General features: G+C 39.1%; 1 protein-coding gene across 10 annotated transcripts in view; it reads left to right on the forward strand.

Annotated features, from left to right (window-relative positions):
• The window catches only part of ash1 (histone-lysine N-methyltransferase ash1), a 109882-nt gene that overhangs the window by 1643 nt on the left and 88239 nt on the right, over positions 1-20000 (forward strand). For all 10 annotated transcript variants that reach the window (XM_043027003.2, XM_086553802.1, XM_086553801.1 and 7 more), the window contains exons 2-6: positions 655-790; positions 1154-1618; positions 1939-2205; positions 2876-6628; positions 10754-11059. In XM_043027003.2, coding sequence (XP_042882937.2) covers positions 701-790; positions 1154-1618; positions 1939-2205; positions 2876-6628; positions 10754-11059 — 4881 coding nt within the window. In that variant the 5' untranslated portion in view covers positions 655-700. The remainder of the gene's footprint in view (positions 1-654; positions 791-1153; positions 1619-1938; positions 2206-2875; positions 6629-10753; positions 11060-20000) is intronic.

Raw genomic sequence — 20000 nt, forward strand, 5'->3', positions numbered from 1 at the left:
GCCTGTTGGTCCTCTGGTAAAGGCAAAAAAACTCCACAATGTATCTTGGCAGGATAGAACTTGCAGACTTCAGATTGTAAGCTTCTATCATAGATCACAACTAGCTTCAAGTGGAATAAGATAGAACAGAATTACTACAGTACAAAGTTAGTCGTAATTTGAATGCCACAGCCACATTCTTAGTTGTTATTGGCCAGATAAATGAATATTTAAGAAAAAAGTTTGGGTAGAAGTCATGATGTTTTCTGAAGATCATCCCTTGATGTATATTATATATTCTGATTGCCACTTAGGCAATGTTTATGATTTAGCTCAATATTTAAGGATGATCAGATATTTTTGTGACATGCCAAAGTTCAAGTGAATTTGAATTTAAATTGTGTACTTTTGATTATTTTTTTTATATGATAGAGCAGTATTCATGATATGCTCATTTTGATCTGCTATACAGGATTCAGCTCTGATGTTTTTTTTATTTTTTATTTTTTTCATTGGTATAACCGTATGTTATCTCTATTAGAGACTGGGAGATTTTGGTCTTTATTAGTGCAAAGAAAAGAAAACTGAAATGGAGGTTAAGACAATGCTGTTGCCCAATATCTTATAATAATTGTTCCAAAGATATTTTAAAATGTTTTTTCTTACCCATTATAGGAATCATGGTAGTATTGCATACCATGAAGTGATTGTGTGCCGTGGTATGGAGCGTCGAGATCCATACAGCACCATGTCACAGCCCTCGGCAGACAAAGGCAGAGATCCTTATCGCTCGACATATGCTGAACATCAGGTACGGAAGAAGAGATTAGTATTTCATTGTATTAAGTCTAAAGATGATCCACAGAATGAATGGCAAAGCACTCTGCCGTGTTGGGAAAATATTAGAGAAGAAATTTGTATTTAAAAATGAAGTTTATCAGAAGATGAGACTACTGTTTTGAACATTTTATCTTGTCTTTTGATAAACTTTGGTTCTAGAGTTTTTTTTTCTATCATTGATAGAATGTGATATATATTGTATCTGACTGATATTCATTGTAGGTAGATGGGTGGATTGCATCAAGACTATTAAAAAAGATGATGGTTTTATATTATATTAAGTTCTGTATGTATTATTACCCTCTGTAATGTACTGTATTGTTTATCATTAAAGGATATGATGTTGAGTGAGGATGAAGAGGAAAGTGCAACTCTAGCCGAGCCTATGACGCTAGAGGGTGCAAAGCAGCTTGCACAGACATCTGTGGTAGGGCCAGTATCTACCCCGACACCACCAGTTGCCTCTCTGGCATCTATATCTCCTCCTCCACATCCTCTCGTTGCTGCACCTTTGACGTCGCCCCATCACTCGTCTCATCACCACCACCATCACCACCACTTGACATCGCCTCCTCCTCCACCACCTCCACCTCCAAGCCACCATCACCACCACCTAACCTCACCACATCATCACCATCTCACTTCTCCACCTCCGCCTCATCATCATTCTCATCTCACACCACCTCTCCCTCACCACCATCACCATATATGGGGAACTCCATCAGTTGCCCATGAGGAGGAAGAGGAGGAGGAGGAACCTCAAGACTTGCCATCAACAGTGGATATCCAAGCCATCAGAGTAAGTACTGTTGTTGTGACAAATGTAGGTAAATGTTTATGTTGAGACTGAATAACTTACCAGTACAAGAGATGTAATTTATTTCATCACCTGTATTTTGAAGTTAATCAGTCTCATGTCTTTTTATAAACAGGTATTTCAAAAGTTGTATTGTTTAGGAAAAGCTAATAGGAGGCCTTGAGTCAAGATGATTTATTTGTGAGGCCAAATCTACAGTTTCTCTACCTTCAATAAATTTCAATAACTAGGCTGACTCGGTATGTAACTTATCTTGTTATGGTATTTAAAATCTATAAAAGGAAAAATTTTCAAAATTTCAGGATTCTCCCTCCCCTGATCGCTCGCAAGGGCCACTCATGACCATCAATGAGAACTGGGATAGTGTTGAGGACCATGACCAGGCTGATGATGACTCAGAAGATGACGACTCAGACACTGATGGCTCAGAGTCAGAATCTGACTCGAGAATAAGTTCTGGGTCACCCTCCAGGTCTAGGTCACCCTCGAGGGAAAGCATTAAATCCATTTCCAGGTCTGGGTCGAGGTCACCCTCACCGTCCAACTCCAGGTCGGATAGTGGGAGTCAGGTAAGCATAATGTGAAGACACATTTCAGCTTATAGAGTATTTACATTATTTCTTGAACTGTATTGATAGTTTTACGCTTTAATAGTTTGGATTTTCTTTTACTAATTCTATTCTTTCTTTAAGGGTTGTATGCAGATCAGTAGTAAGATCTAAGTAGTTTTAGGTAAAGGACATTATATTGTTGGAAAAGTTCCTAGGAACTTTGTTGTAAGTAAACCTATGCATAATGGTAGTGATTTAAGAATATGCTTGAAAAGTTAAGAAATTCCAATCATTATAATGGTTTTAGCAAAAAATTTATCAATTTTACATAATGCAACATTTGATACTGTATATATTCTGTAAATGACAAACAAACTTTCAATATCATAATTATGTTCAGAATAAGATTTAGCACTTTCATGTTTAACTTTGTGGATACTTTTTATCTTATGTCCAGCATATTTCTTTTCTTCATTTTGTTTTTCCTTTATATAACTCTTATTCTTTATTGGGTGTAGTACAAGGGTTAGTTGTACTAACTGAAGATAATCTGTTACTTGACATGATTAGGAATCATGAAATTAGATGGAGTTACTTTTTCAAAATTGTATCTTTTTCTCATGGAAATATTACATGAATTGAAACCTATTTTATCATAAACCATTATTTATAAACCAATATTTTTCAGGACTCTGATTCGGATAGTTCGGTGTGGAGTGACAGCAGTTCTTCTGCTTCGGATGATGAACAGAAAAAGGAGGATGAAGATGGGGATTCCAGCCCTATGAATAAACCCTTACCTAGAAGAAAACCGCAGCTCACTGCTCCAAAGCTAACCTTAAGTGATGGCACGTTTAGAGGTGCTGGGAGGAATGATGAGTTTTCATCTGGGAAATCCAGTGTTGCAGACTCCAAAGCTCCTGGCTCTCCTGCGCAGAAGAGCAACTCTGCCCAGATGTACAAGCCCTCACACACCTTCACGTCACCCAGTGCTGCATGCATAGCTGCTGTTGGGTTTGGGGTTAATAAGACTACCAAAGGTTCCTTATTAGAGGAAAAAGTGTTGTCCAAATCAAGTGTTTTCAGTGATGATGATGATAATAGTGATGGGAGTGATAATGAGAGAAGTGGGAATTCAAAGAAACTTGTGTTTCCATCCAGTGTTGATGATACTAAGCAGTTATTACCAGTGTCGATGCCAAAAGTGTCTGATAACAACTTGTGTAGAAGTGAAGTAATCTCTGTAAATAACAAGGAAACAGTCCAAGAAAGTTGCACCAGTGAAGTTTTGGACATCATAAAAGAGAAAGGGGCATTAGTTAGTGAAACTAAGTGTGAGAAAAGTATAACTGATGTTGAGGACAAAATCTCAAATCCCAAAAGTATTATTGAAAATAAAGGTAATATACCTTTACATGTGCTGAAGGTTGAGGAGACAAGAACTGTACCTTTCCAGCCATATAAAAGAGGCAGTGTTTCCCCACCCGATAAGAAGTGTGACCTCACTTCTCCACGGTGGGATGAGTGTGATAAAGAGAAGAATGAGGAGGCCAGAAACAAAGCCATATCCCTGGAAGAGCTGGAGGAGAGAAGGCGTGAGAAGGAGAAAGAACTGAATCGGGAATTTGACCGATTGTTGTCTAGCACAAAAGGTAGTTCTATGCAACAAAGTGAACAGAAAACTATAGTGCCATTGGGAAATGATTTCTCAAAGCATCCAGTGATAAAAGAAACTGTCGAAAACGCAACAAAGTACAATAAAGTTTATGATGTAGTAAAGTCATGTAGGTCTTTGAACTATTCTGCTACTGCAAATGAGATTATTAATTGGCAAAATAATAAATTTGGTAAAAAGGAAAAATTTGCTAGTTCTGTGGATCATTTTACTCAACCGTTGCAAACTGGGAATCGCACAGATACAGAAGATCTTATCCCTGAGAGAAGTAGGGTAAAGATGACAAATAATACTCCAACTATTGACAAACCAGAATCTCTAAAAGTAGATAAAAAAGTTAGTGAAATTAGCAAAGAACTGCCAGAGAAGAAACCCAATGACAAGAGATTGTCTGTGGTTGATTGCTCAGAAGTAAAACTTGGTGCTGATCCCTTTCCTGAGAAGAAACATACTCGAGACCAGAGCAATGAGAGGAAGTCCCATAGAGATGCTAATATTGAAAAGAAGGTCTGCAAAGAAGTCCAATTAGAAAAAAGTTTAAGTAAGGAGGTCAATAGCACAGACAAAATTTCTAGTAAGGAGTTGTATTTTGAAAAGAAAGTTGGCAAGGCTTCTACGCATGAAAGGAAATCTGGCAGAGAAAGAGATAGCTCTGCTGAGAAAAGATCAAATAAGGACACCAATGCTAGAAAAGTTTCAAAGGACACCAGTTTTGAAAAGAAGTCAAGCAAAGAAACAGATCTAGAGAAAAAACAGCCCAAAGAAATGCAGTGTGATGTACGGCCAACTGCAGACGTTCTTGCAGAAAGGAAAGTTATTAAAGAAACTTCCCAGAGCAAGAAGGTAAGAAATGAAGTCAATTTAGAGAAGAAGTCACCTAGCAAAGACATCCTAAGTGGAATTAGAAACCAGGAAAGCTCTGAGAAGGTGGTTGTACCTGTGGCCATGGATTTTGGTAATGAAAAGAAAATGAAAAAGGATAGCATTGAGGTAAAGTCTAGAGATAATAACCTTGAAAGGAAATCAATCAAGGATAATAATGTGGATAAGAACAAAAAGACTACTTCCCCAGAAAAGAAGATGATGAGAGACAGTTTGCAGGATAAAAAAGCAAATAAGGAAAGTCACCAGGAGAAGAAGACAAGTTTGGAGGGTGTGCAAGATAAGAAATCAGGCAGAGATGGTATTCATTTTGATAAGGATCATACTAGAGATGTTTATCCCGAGAAAAATGTTAAAGATCCTTCCCCAGAGAAGAAATCCACTAAAGATTTGTCTCTCGAGAAGAAATCCACAAAAGATTTATCTCTCGATAAAAAATTGGTTCGGGAAACATCTGTTGAAAAGAGAACAGGTGAGACTCCAGAGAAGAAGCTTTGCAAGGATCCATCACCTGAGAAGAAATCACACAAGGATGCTGTCTCAGAGAGAAAGGCACTTAAGAATGCCACTGCAGAAAGAAAGTCAAATAAAGAAGTAACACCAGAAAAGAGACCAAGTAAAGATCAAGATTTGAGAGGAAGCAAGGATACCACTCCAGAGAAAAGGCAAAATAAGGAATCTCATGATAAAAGAAGTAGCAAAGATAGCTCTCATGAGAAGAGAATAAAGAAAGATCCTGCTGTAGAAGAGAGAACAAATAAGGATTTAAGTAATGAAAGGAAAGAGAAGGAGTATCTCTTTGAGGCAAATGTCACACCTGTGAAAAGATCAGGAAAAGAAAAGAAGTCTTACAAAGAGACATCTTTTGATAAGAAAGAGAAGAAACACCTGCCTTCTTTTAAGAGATCCAGTAAAGATCTGATCAGCGACAGTAAACAAGACAAAGAGGCAGAGAAGAAGCATGAGAAAGATCATGTAACTGAAAAATCAGTAAACAGAGAACCTTCTGTTGATAAATACTCTTCCAAAGAAACTGGTTGTGACAAATGTTTTTTGAAAGAGACTGGTTGTGAGAAGATCAACAAGGACTGTGATTCTGACCGGAAGTTGGGCAAGGACCACAGCTTTGAGAAAAGAATAATTAATGATTCTTGTGACAGGCGATTACACAGAGACATGCACATGGACAGACGATTAGAGAGAGATGTGGGTTATGAAAGAAGTTTGAATAAAGACTTCAGTCCAGAGAAAAAGTACAACAAGGAGTTTCTGTCATCCAGCAAAGATAGAAAGCGTGATTCTTCCAGTGAGCGCAGAAAGAGTAAAGAGGTTTCGCCAAAATGCAAAGACTCAAAATCCACAGAGATAAATGGGGAGAAATCAAAGCTAACAAAAATTGCAAAAGTTTTTGAAAATAATGAACTTCCCAAACTGTCCAAAGTAACGCCAAGACCCTTAGAATCACACCCCAAGAAGTCTTCAGCAAGTGAATCGAAATCCAAATCCCATCAAAGAACTAGTGGTAATTTACACAGTGGCATTAGTGAGAGAGGGGACAGAGAACCAAGCAGACTGGAAGGGATGAATGTTGACGGTTCCAAGGAAAAGACTGACAGTGGGGAGAAAGTGAACCAGAAACCCAGTGAGAAAGGGGATAAGAGTGTTTGTATCCGACCAACAATAGCTGATGTAGTGAAAGGAAGGGAAAGGAGAAAAAGCACAGATGCTGATAAGCAAAGTGGCAGTGAAAGAAGGAAGAGTAGTGACTTGTACAGGGAAGAAACATCTACAGACAGTGAGAGTTCAGAAGAACTGAATGAAAAAGTTGATCTGGACACTGAACAGACTCAAACCTTCTCAGTCAGCGAGAGCAATTTCAATCAGGTTAGTTTGATGTTGTTTTCCTTCTATATTTACTTGAACAGTAGACTTATTTCAGATTCTAGTCTTACCTCACTTATTTGCTCACTTTCTGTACAGTAGTCCCTACTAATGATTACTTTTGTTTCTCATATTTAGATTATAATTATTACATTTATAATTTATATCACCCTATCTTTAACACGCTTTCATTTCACATATTTAGATTATAATGATTAATTTATATCATGAATCACCCTATATTAACACCTTTGTTTTTAATTGATTAGACTAGCATAAGTGTAATTTTGAAGTAAAATAGAGGAAGTGGTCCCTACAGTATGAAGTGATTTTAATTTTATTATGTAAATTTAGGTAAAAACATAAAAATATAATATAAAGGGTAGTATAGTTTCCATGGGCTAAGGAATAGGAAATATGGTTGTTGACAGTAGTATAAAAGATTAGTATAAAGATTAAAGTTTTGCAAATTTGATATACCATGTTGATGTTCTGCATATTACAATTTACTATGACAGTATGTTGGTAATTTATGTTTGTATAGACTGAATAGATATAGCATATATAAAACAAGATTTATAACTGTTAGGTACTTGTTTCATAGTGATAATCACTTAATGTTGTTAGTTTAATCAAAATTACATCCCATTTGTGTCCAAATTTGCTTTTTGGACACAAGTTACGGGCCTATTTAAAATCAAGAGTATAATAGAAAGACAAACTTGACTGTCCCTGTTTGAGAGTCTTGTTATTAGATCAGCAAAGAAAGATGAAGTAGAATCACAGACCAAATAAGTTTATTGTTAGAGTGTAGTGATGCTACTGGCCTGCTAATTTCAAAGATGATAGACAGTCATAGTTTATTATGAAAATGTTTGTTTAAATTTATGTAATAAACATCTCATATTTGGAGCAGATTTATTAGGGAATATTGCAAACACAGATGTAGTCAATACCAACACATGTCAGAGTTCTGTTCTGACTGACTAGTTGTATTTCAAAATGATTATAAGTAGAGTGCTATTTTCTATTATCATTCAACAAATAGTTATGTGAGATATACCTTTCAGTAGCTCAAATAATTGTATTATTTGTCACATGTAAAGAAGATTACTGAATACAAATCAAAGTGGTTGTATGCATGAGTGGTTGCAAGTTGCATAAATTTTGAGTTTAGGAGAGGCTGCATATATATAGATATATAGATAACTAAGTTGAGAAATAGATAAGTAAGGAAATTAATAGAAATATATATAGATGGATTTATACATACACATATACATTATTTTTCTTTGCTATGAAGTCTTAACAAAGTGTTCACATTCTAAAAATGGTTTGCTGCACATTTAGAGTAGGATTTTATACAAATCCTTTCTGGTTATTTTTTTATAATTTTTTTCTTACCTGACAGAAGATTTGATAATAGGGATTTGATAATAGAATGAAGAAGTGATTTAGAAGTTTTATACTCAGCTGATGTAAAGAATGTGATTGTCTTTAATGTCACAATCATGAATAATGTACAAAATAGTAGATGACCTACATAAGATGAAAATGTCATTCACGTTAAATATCAGGATCTTAAATATCATTTTGCAGAACAGTTGTCATGACATATAAAAAAGTTAAAGTTTGTCATGAGTTTCTGTAAATTACATTTACTCCTTTTGATGACCAGATAAATACTTATATATTATATTTGTAGCATGTTAAGAGAGAGTACTGTTGTACTTGGATTGTTCACTAAAGTATTCATTTTTGAAAAGTCAAAATCCTTCCATGCTTTTATCATAGCTTGTCTATTAAGGCTCTGGAACTTGTATCTGTTATGAGCTTAATATTCTTTAATGTTTACTATTGTTTGCTGCTTCTAAATAATCTATGTTATTGAGTGAAAACAAAATATACGGGACATGAATTACACAGATTGTGCATGCTGATATACAACCATACCAATATCATTTTTTCTCAGTACATCAGTAAACTAATTTTGCTCAAATTCAGCCTTACTATCATGATATTTTGTAAAGTATCTTTTTCTGTTTTAAGAGGTTGATTAGCCTATATATTTGAGTACCTTGATAGATGTTTTTTTTAATTAGCACTTTTTAAATGTTTTGAAGAATATAAGGTTGCAAAATAAGTGTATTATTTGTTCATGTTTTTCTCAACAGAAGTAAAAGTAAGCAATAAAAAAACAAATATTGAAAGCTCAGTGAAATATATATTTTATGATTTATATTATGAAAGCAGTAATGCACACATTGCATAAATAGAAATAGATCTTGTCCTCATATATATTTTATGACTACTAAAGTTGTTTAGTCCTGATTCATCACTTTGTAAACTAATCAAATATGAATAGATTTTCCAAGAAATGTATTCTAAATAGAAGCAGGTAACAATCTTAGATATCTAGATATTTACATATATAACAAGGACCTGAAATATTCCAATAGTTGCTCATAAGTAAGAAGAGGACCATGTAAATGTAACTGTAGGTTGCAGTGAGAAAAATGAACACTGACATAGGCACTCATATCCATACAAACATTCCCTCACATAAACAGAAAAAATGTACATACCCATATACAACTTAATTAGTAAGTCGTTCTCTTTTATGTCTGTAATCTTACAAAATACTGAACCATACTTTGAAGTTTTTTTTCAAGCTCTGTCTCTGTTGAACTTTTCTTTTGTAGTGCACCCATCACAGAGAATATGAAGTAAGAAAAAAGTAGTGATCTCAGATCTGTTACTAATAAATTGTTTCAGAGATGCTCTCTCCAACTAGGCTTTGCGTTAAGAAACCCCATTATTCTGAGAACTTGCATACCCCATAGATATTAATATAATTCTAGAGTTGTTTTCAAAGCTCCATATTGACAAAGAACAGGCTAAATAGTAAAATGTTATGATTTCTTTAACTAGACAGACCCTAATTTAAGAGGTAGACTCTTATTTTCACTTGTGATCTCTTTTGCACTAAGTTCTAGATCAGAAACATCTATTTTGACATGAAATATGTTTTAGGTAATAGATGTTATTCAAAACCAAGAAACCTATTTTACTATAATTAGGTATTCATGAAATTTTTACACTGTTACTGGAGCCTTATCACTTTTCTTTAATTGTATTTTTTTGTCTTTCACTATCATTTTTATTATGCACAGCAAAAGCCATAACATGTGCTATTGTTGTTAGATTTCAAATATTACTTTTGTGTTGATTTGAATTTTATTCACATATATAGATCTTAAAAAACCTGGCCTTGTATCAAGGGAATCTTCATAGATCTTATAAGATGCTATTGAAATTTGTTTTCTGTAATATTTTATTATAGTGCCATGATCCATTATCAATAGTGGTGATATATGAATATTCTATTCTTTGATCAAGACAAGTACAAAGAAGACAGTTCTGATTCTTTTCCACAAAACAGTTTTGATTTACTTATATATAAAACAAATGTATTAGGTGGAAAGGGAAAGTCAATAGATTAGAGAAGAAATAGAAAACCTCTGAATTGGTGTGCTTGAAATGATATTTTAAGAAAGTTGTTCTATTTATCATATTTGAAGAAGTGGCATGTAAGATTCTTTTATCACAATTTTTTTCAATAGTAAACCTGTCCTCCATGATGATATTATACGTAACACTTGTAAAAACATTATTTTAAGGTTATTTGATAATGATCTGGTTTACTTCACATAGTCTAAAAATGGAAATTGTTTTATTACGGTGAAAGATACTCCAATATAACTGCTGTAATAGTTCCCATAGTTTATTTATAATGAATGAATTTTGATGATGAAATATTCCCTGGACAATGATACTACATTTTTTTATGGGGGGGATTACTATATGGTATGGACCATAACAAATATTTTTAGTGATTTGTAGATTATTTTAAGAAAGTGGATGAAATGATATTCCAGGGGTTGATTTGGAGTAGATCCTACATGTATGATTTTTCTTTCAAATCACTTATGTATAATGGTGATTGAGCATATCTGGTGTACAGTGGTTTGAGAAACACATTCCTATAGATTATGTATTTCTTCATTTTTACAGACACAAATTTAAGTATGAAGTTACTAATGGATATATGCTTCTCTTTCTCCACAGGGGAGACTGACAATGAAGATTGCAGCCATGAAAATGGCAAAATTTGGACGACCTGGGCTGAGAGAAGTGACAGCTGGTGCTTTACCCACTAGATCTGACCTCCATGTACCTCCGCGCATGGAAAGCTCAATGAGCATGTCCTTCAGTCCCTTCAGGCGCCCACGAACTGTACCTCAGAAACCTCTGGCAGCTGCTTCTAGTCAACCCGAGACTCACAAAGTCAAGACAGCTGCTGAAAGGAAAACTTACAGTGATGCTTTACCACCGAATGGCTCTGTCCGTTCCGTCAAGGTTCAACGGAAAAAGGTGAGTACACTTTTTTCCCCTTATTTTTAACTTTAGTATATTTCTGTTCCAAAAGCAAAGTATCCTTACCATACATTAGTTGCTCATATATAAATAAACATATATAGATAACATATATTTTTTTTCCTTTTATGATATCTTCCAAATATGTGCTATGAACTGGTGGTGTTTGATCTTTGCTTTTGTAAGGAAATGAGTCATGATTGATATGGTATATAATATATATATGTGTGTGTGTGTGTGTGTGTCTATAAGTATAGGTATATGTATATTTATATTTATATTTATATATGTATATGTATATATATATGTATATATTCATTAATGTATATGTTTATGAATTTATATACATATGTTTTTACATAATTATATATGCTTATAATATTTAAATACATACACATATAGAGAGATATAGTTATAGACATATACATATGCATACATACAGAGTATCACTTGAGTTATTGCATATATTAGAGTTAGAGGTGTGCACATCAAGATTCTGTGAATTGCTTTAGGCATGATGTGAAATTTGATAAATAAATGACTGTTAATCTGTAGAGAACAGATTTCTTGTCAGTTGCAGGCATACTGTCTACTTGAAATCCTACATTATGTCAATTTTCTGTGTGATTTCCAATTGTTTTTTGTTAGGCTTTATTAATTTTTTCTACTTCATGCCTAAAGTAATCCAAAAGTATATATTTTTAAAGATTCTGTTCTCAGAATCATGTTTTGTTTTATCTTTACAAAATCTACTGTTAACTCATTGGATACTCTGTAAATGTTTATGTATGTATATGTATATCTATCTATCTATCTATCTATCTATCTATCTATCTATCTATCTATATATATATATATATATATATATATATATATATATATATATATATATATATAAATCAAATGTATATATAATTTTATATTTATATGTAAGATGTCCTATCGGCCATAATCTTCTCACTTAAATGTGAGATGTAAATCTATTCTGATTACATAATTTTCATACTACAATTATTACATGTGAAAGGTTATGATAGAACTACGAAAAATTTAAAGCGTTCTAAGATATTTTAGCGCTTATTAATGCCCCTCCACGTATTGCTAGATGATGGAGTGCATTCTTTTAATACTATTCATATGAATGGAAAGAGAGGAATAACTCAATGTGGGTGAATATAGGGAGGGAAGACAAAATAGGAGAAGGTGGAGGAAAGGAAGGAATTTTGAGAGGAGGAGGGAAGAGAAGAGAAACTTCTGGATTACAAAACTCCCCATCTAGACAAGCCTAAGAAGCGATATAGTGCGAAAGTTATTATGGAGAATTATCTGCTAAATAAAGAAACATACTAATTATAATTTGTGAAAGGTATATGGCAGGTAATATGCTTAGTGAAATACAAGTTGTTTGGCGAGCATTCATATTTTTTGCCAGGTTGAGTGTAAAAGAGGATAATATAAAAATAAATATGCTTATATTCCTGGTGTGTAATTAAACTTTTAGAACCATGGAATTATCTTCCTAGGCAAATTGATAGTTTCAGAATACTTGCTGAAATACCTCAGCTTATAGAGACATTTCAAAGGGTTTACTAGATATCTATGAAATCTGATGCAGGTTATCTTTCTACAGAACTATCTGCCTATCGAATTATCTAACTATATTATCCGCGGCGACATTATGTAACTATATTATTGCGATTTGGAAACTGTTCCTATAGAGTTATCACCAGCCGACAAGTGTGTCATAGATCAAGAAATGAGTTATGAGATATCAAAAAGAAAGGAACCTATGATTCCATGTTATTTAATACATGCATATGCATATTTTTCCTTGAAGTGTGAATGGCACTGTAGGCTTGGCAGTGTTTACAAATGATAGTTCCATCAATGAGTGTGAGAGTTAAGAGTGTGTTTGTGCCACATATGCATGAGTGTGTATTTCTCCGTTTCTCATGGAAGAACTGGTTTATGTTCAAAATATGCCCTAACCAGAATTTTGTTGTTTTATAATTGCCAAATGTATCATTAAATAATGTTGATAGGGTTATAAAATGTATGAGGCAAATTTTTAAAAATGGCTATAGTCTATTGACTCTAACTCGAGCTCCGGGGAACCCCTATTGTTAATAAATCTAGCGATGACCTGTGCATGTCGATCAATCTTACTGTTGGTTTGTACGTTATCTATTTATAGAAGAACAAAATATATGTATATATTCATAATACTACATGGTGTTATGAATTGCTTGGGATTTGAAGTAATAACAACAGCTCAGAGTTAAAATTATAATTGAAAGAATTCTGGTTAATAATTTAATTATGGTTTTACAATTATTCAAATGCAGTATATTCACAACACTTGATATATGTATTTTTGTATTTGCTATACAGTCCTATATTATTTAGAACAATACATTTCTCAAATAAAATCATGAAAAGTGAGGACTAGGAATCTGTCACCAAGAGACTCTAAGGTAGGGAAAACAAGAACCTGTCTGGACGTTGAAGCTTATAAAATATGATAATTAAAATCTGCGTTTTGTTGATATTAAAGATTAATTTTGAAAAGTGGAGTATTCGTATATATTTACTATAATCTATATATTAATCAGTAAACCAATGAAATACAAATCAGTAGTCAATAATCATTTAATCTATGAGGAGAGAGAGAGAGAGAGAGAGAGAGAGAGAGAGAGAGAGAGAGAGAGAGAGAGAGAGAGAGAGAGAGAGAGAGAGAGAGAGAGAGAGAGAGAGAGAAGATATTTTTTTACTACCACATTACAACTGGTGCCAGGTGTACCTGCTGCTTGACCACTACTACTTAAAATATGTGTTCCCATTTAGTATGTGGCTGGCTTCACCATTCGGTTTACTTACTGGAAACTGTATAAATTTATTTGTATGAGTACTTCATGACATTCAAAACTCAAAATGGGTCCCATATCCAAGTGGATGTCCACTTGTTAGGGCTCACCAGAGATCTACCACTGAGCTATACCACCTCCGCTTCATATTAATAGGAAAGTGTTATTGAAGAATAGTTCCTTTCCCTTCCCTTCCCTTCCCTTCCCTTCCCTTCTCTTCTCTTCTCTTCTCTTCTCTTCTCTTCTCTTCCCTTCCTCCTTCCCTTCCCTTCCTCCCTCCCCTCTTCCTTCCACTTCTCTTCCCTCCTCTCCCCTTCCTCCCTCTCTTCCTTCCCTTCCCTTCCCTTCTCTTCTCTTCTCTTCTCTTCTCTTCTCTTCCCTTCTCTTCTCTTCTCTTCCCTTCCCTTCCCTTCCCTTCCCTTCCCTTCTCTTCTCTTCCCTCTCCTCCCCTCCCTTCCCCTTCCCTTCCCTTCCCTTCCCTTCCCTTCCCATCTCCTCCCCTTCCCTTCCCTTCCCTTCCCTTCCCTTCCCTTCCCTTCCCTCTCTTCCCCTCCCCTTTCCCTTCCCTTCCCCTTTCCCTTCCCTTCCCTTCCCCTTCCCCTTCCCTTCCCTTCCCTTCCCTTCCCTTCCCCTTCCCCTTCCCCTTCCCCTTCCTCTTCCTCTTCCAGTTAGTATATTATGGTTCACTGGGTACAACAGAGCTAGCATCACCTCAAGATGCCACGTTTGACCGCAGAGCTCTGCCTCACTATGGATTCCGCAATTCTGACACTCTGCTCAAGCTTCACCATCACGCCACTGGAGCTTCCGCGCTCTGTCTCATCATACGTCGCGTTTAGGTTACTCTCCTTTGCCTTCTGTAAATGCGGGACACTATACCCGACACCATACCCGTGTCGATAGCGCTCTCCCTTCTCCGAGCTCATCTCCGCCGCGCCAAACCGCAACGCTCGGTAAGCCACAGGAAGGCGTCCTCTGATACGCCCCTTGCGGCTATGGACCGACTTTTCCCGCGTAGGAGCCGGGGTAACGCCGCGGGTCAAAGGCCACGCGAGTATAAACAAATTTCCAAGAAACACTTAGCATCTCGCGTTGCCGTGTGGCGTAGGGGCGAGGGAGTGAGGGGGGGCGAAAATCCCTCGCATGTCTTTTCCATCCCCCTCTCCTACTATTTCCTTCACCCTTTCTTTCACCCCTTCTCCTCCTTCTCCTTCACTTACCCTCCCTCTTTCCCTCTCCAATCCATTTCCGTTCCCCTTACCTACCTCTGTCCCGCGACCGTTTCCCGCCATTTCCCGCCCCTTTTCCTCCCCCTGACCCATTTCCTTTCCCTCCCCCTGCCCCGTTCACTCTCCCTGCCCCGTTCACTCCCCCTGCCCCGTTCACTCTCCCTGCCCCGTTCACTCCCCCTGCCCCGTTCACTCCCCCTGCCCCGTTCACTCCCCCTGCCCCGTTCACTCCCCCTGCCCCGTTCACTCCCCCTACCTTTCCCCCATTATGGGTCAAGGTCGCGACGCTTATACCTAGGGCCGCTGGAGAGCTTCCTTCGGTCGACATCGGCGGCGGAGGCGGAAAGGCGCTGCGCGCGCGAAAGGGCGAACGGAGGAGCGTTACAGGAAAGGGCGTCCTAATGCCACCAATCCCGTGTCCTTGAGTCGCGTCGTTGGCCGTCATTATGAGGGAGGGAGGGGGAGGGGGAGGGGGAGGGGGAGTAGATTTATACCCTTTGGAAGCGCGGGGGTAATGTGCTACCATGAGACTGCAGCTGCTCCCGTGGCTCACCTTCCCGTCTTTACGCGCCACCCGCACCTGTTATCACCACCTACAAGACGTGTTAGAGTACCTTCCCCCCTCCTCCTCCCTATCCGTCACCTCCGCTCCCGCACCCTATTCCTCCCTTTCCTTCTCTTCCCTCACCCTATCCTCCCCTTCCCTTCCCTTCCCTTCCCTTCCCTTCCCTTCCCTTCCCTTCCCTTCCCTCCTCTTCCCTTCCCTTCCCTTCCCTCCTCTTCCCTTCCCTTCCCTTCCCTTCCCTTCCCTCCCCTCCCCTTCTCTTCCCTTCCCTTCCCTTCCCTTCCCTTCCCTCCTCTTCCCTTCCCTTCCCTTCCCTTCCCTCCTCTTCCCTTCCCTCCCCCCTTCCCTTCCCTTCCCTTCCCTTCCCTTCCCTTCCCTTCCCTCCTCTTCCCTTCCCTTCCCTTCCCTTCCCTTCCTCTCCCTCCCTTCCCTTCCCTTCCCTTTCTCTCCCTCTCCCTTCCCTTCCCTTCCCTTCCCTCCTCCCCTTCCTCCCCCTTCCCTTCCCTTCCCTTCCCTTCCCTTCTATTCCCTTCCCTTCCTTTCTCTTCCCTTCCCTTCCCCTTCCCTTCCCTCCCCTCCCTCCTTCCCTTCCCTCCCCTCCCTTCCCTCTCCCTCCCCTCCCTCCCTTCCCTTCCTCCCTTCCCTTCCCTCCTTTTCCCTCCTCCCTTCCCTTCCCCTCTCCTTCCCTTCCCTTCCCTTCCCTTCCCTTCCCTTCCCTCCCCTCCCCTCCCCTTCCCTTCCCCCCCCTTCCCTCCCCTCCCCTCCCCTCCCCTCCCCTCCCCTCCCCTCCCCTCCCCTCCCCTCCCCTCCCCTCCCCTCCCTTCCCTTCCCCTCCCTTCCCTTCCCCTCCCTTCCCCTATGTTGTCCGCCTCTCCCTCCTCTCCCTCCTCTCCCTCCTCTCCCTCCTCTCCCTTTTTTCCGATTTTTTTCTTCATGGTCCTGCTTTCGTATCCTTTATTACTATCCTCAGCCTGGTTTTAGTATACGGCTTTCTACTTTTGTATCCGTGTTTTTTTTTTATCCGTCTAGGACGTAGCCGCTCGCGTTGTCTTTTTCACGTAATAAAGTCATTGTATTATCTACTTGTCATTGTCAACATTGTCATCCAGTTTAGGTGTCTTAAATTATCATTGAGTAATGGGCAGAAGGCGGGCGGGCGGGCGGGCAAGCATGGAACCAGACAGACAGACAGACAGACAGACAGACAGACAGACAGACAGACAGACAGACAGACAGACAGACAGACAGACAGACAGACAGACAGACAGACAGACAGACAGACAGACAGACAGACAGACAGACAGACAGACAGACAGGCAGACAGGCAGGCAGGCAGGCAGGCAGGCAGGCAGGCAGGCAGGCAGGCAGGCAGGCAGGCAGGCAGGCAGGCAGGCAGGCAGGCAGGCAGGCAGGCAAAGAGGGCAGAATGTTCGAATGGGAGGACAGGGCTAGACTATTTTGAGAATCTGAGAAGATAAAGGAAGTCGTAAGACTATTGGAAATGTTGTGTTGTAATGTCATGACTGTCCCTGGCTGAGTCGACGGTGAGAATGAGACGAAGGGATGATGGGGTAAGAATGCCCTCGGTGAGAATGCGTTTGCCAGGTGGTGGAGGTGGAGGTAGCAGTAGAGGTGGATATAGAGGTGGAAGTGGAAGTGGAAGTGGAAGCAGAGGTAGAGGTGGAAGTAGAGGCAGAGGTGGAAGTTGAGGTGGAGGTAGAATTGGAGTTTGATGATAAAAGATGGCGGAGGATAGGCGTAAAGTTCTAGAAGGACGATATTGTAATAAGGATGTATTGAGCAAGAGAGTGCGTGTAGGAATGTCATTCGAGGGATTAAGGATTTTATGTGGAAAGGGAATGAATGCAGGGGAAGGTTAAAGTAGAGGGCTAGGAGGAGGAGGAAGAGATGATAATCAATGAAGAAGAAGAAGAAGAAGAAGAAGAAGAAGAAGAGGAAAACAGATAGTGTTGGAAGAAAATAAAAGGAGGAAGAAAGAGGTGATGGTGTTGGAAGAGGAGGTAGGCAGCGAGAATGAGAATGACCTCATCGCGAGGGCAAGAATGTTGTGAAGGCAAGTGCAAGCATGACAGGCGAGATGGTAGGCGGGGGTAGTCAGCATCCTGATTTTCCTGGTGAGACGGGGAGGTGGTTTCATGTACCTCCCTCCCTCCCCTCTCTACGCTCCTGCCTTCTCTCTCCCCTCTTCCCCCTTTCCTCTTCCCTCTCCTTTCTTTTCCCTTACAGCCCTCCCCTTTTTCCTTTACATCTCTCTCTTTATCTTTCCTTCCCCTTCTCCCTCCCCTCTTCCCCTTTCCTCTGCTTCCCTCCCCTTTCCTTTCCCTTACATTTTCTCCTCCTTTCTCTTCCCTTCCCCTTCTCCCTCCCCTCTTCCCCTTTCCTCTCTTTCCCTCCCCTTTCTTTTCCCTTACGTCTCTCCCTTTCCCTTCCCTTCCCCTTCTCCCTCCACCTTCGCCCCCTTTCCCCTCTTTCCCTCGTATCTGACTTTTCTTTCTCTCGCTCTTCATTTTTTTTCCGGTATTTGCTTTTCTTATTTCTTTGAACAGTGTTGGGACTCGCATCTCATTAATTACTTTTCTTTTTCTCGGTAATTGAGTAAAAATTAGTAGGGAGGAAGGGAGATGAGAGGAAAAGGGAGGAAGGGAGAGGGTAGGGGAGGATAGGGTAGGATGGGATAGGGTAGGATGGGATAGGGTAGGATAGGATAGGATAGGATAGGATAGGTTAGGTTAGGGTAGTGAAGGAAGATGGAGGGGAGGATGGAGGGAGGAGGGAGGCGAAGGGAGGGGAGTGGGTAGGGCCGTCTTCAGGGGCGCAAAAACACGCTTTAGGATCACTGACTTGAGACGCAGGAGAGTGATCAAGTCGCATTGTGTAATTACATACCTCCTGTTCTTGCAAGTTTCTTATACGTATTTTTTTGCGCTCGTGATCGTCGGATACTATTTTCGGACGTGTGCTTGAGAGGCCGAGAGACTCCTGCCGCTCAGGGCTGGGGGAGAGATGGAAGAGGGGAGAGGGTGGGAAGGTTAAGGTTGTAGGGATATGATGAGGGAAGGAGATCAGGATGGGCAGGGGATGGTTTTGATGGAGTGGTGCATTAGGTAGGGGATGGGTATAGTCCCGAAAGACAAACGGGCCTGGCAGAAAAGTCCTCCGACACTCTCGTCTTTGGCGTTCAAGCAGGTGACACGACTTAACGACCTTGGGGTCAACAGGAAGTGCCGTGTCGTTTCCTTTCGTTTCTGCCGCTCTCGTGTGTCTATCTCTGTCTGTCTGTCTGTCTCGCTGTCCTATCCTGTTCTGTCTCTGTTTTCCTGCTCACCTACCTGCCTTCCTGCCAGTGCTTGCCTGCCTCGCTCCTTGCGCGCCCTCATCTCTTCGGGTGTGTTTCGGATGCGTGTTGTTGAGTGTGAGATTTGCGTGTCTGTGTGTGTGTGTGTGTGTGTGTGTGTGTTTAGTTCTCCAGCGTCAGTGAGCGACACCCAAGCACTTCAAGTATCAAACTGAGTGTCCGTGGTTGCTCTCAAGGTGAACCACTCCGTACTACATTAAACTGGTGTGTGTATGTGTGTGTGCGTGCTCGTGTACGTGTGCGTATGAGCGTATGTACATGTGCGTATGTGCGTGCATGCGTGTGTCTTTGTGTTTACGACGCTGTGTGTATGCGTGTGTTTTGTCTGTCGTGCCTGTTCGTCCGTCCGTTTTCCCCGTTTCTATCTCACTTTTTCCTTGTTTGTCTCGTCTGTGGATATATAAGTAGGGAATTAAAGTGCCTGTCCGTGCGCACGCGTACACGTTCGTGCAGCCTTTCGTATAAGGGCGCCTATTTGTCGTACATTCTCTTGGCAAATTATAATGCGTACAAAAGAGCAAGCGAGATGGAAAAATGCCGACGATATAAAAATAAATCAGGCAGGTCCAACTTCATATGTTTGTTTGCTTACATTTAGTTTGTGTTTACAGAAGGGTGATTGTTTGAGCATATCGAGTCCCTCGATTTATATATATATATATATATATATATATATATATATATATATATATATATATATATATATATATATATATATATATATATATATATATATATATATATATATATATATATATATATATATATATATATATATATATATATATATATATATATATATATATATATATATATATATATATATATATATATATATATATATATATATATATATATATATATATATATATATATATATATATATATATATATATATATATAT

The sequence above is a fragment of the Penaeus japonicus genome, unplaced genomic scaffold (genome assembly GCF_977035675.1).
Source record: "Penaeus japonicus unplaced genomic scaffold, GWHDUDI00000001_assembly GWHDUDI00000029, whole genome shotgun sequence".
NCBI lineage: Eukaryota > Metazoa > Arthropoda > Malacostraca > Decapoda > Penaeidae > Penaeus > Penaeus japonicus.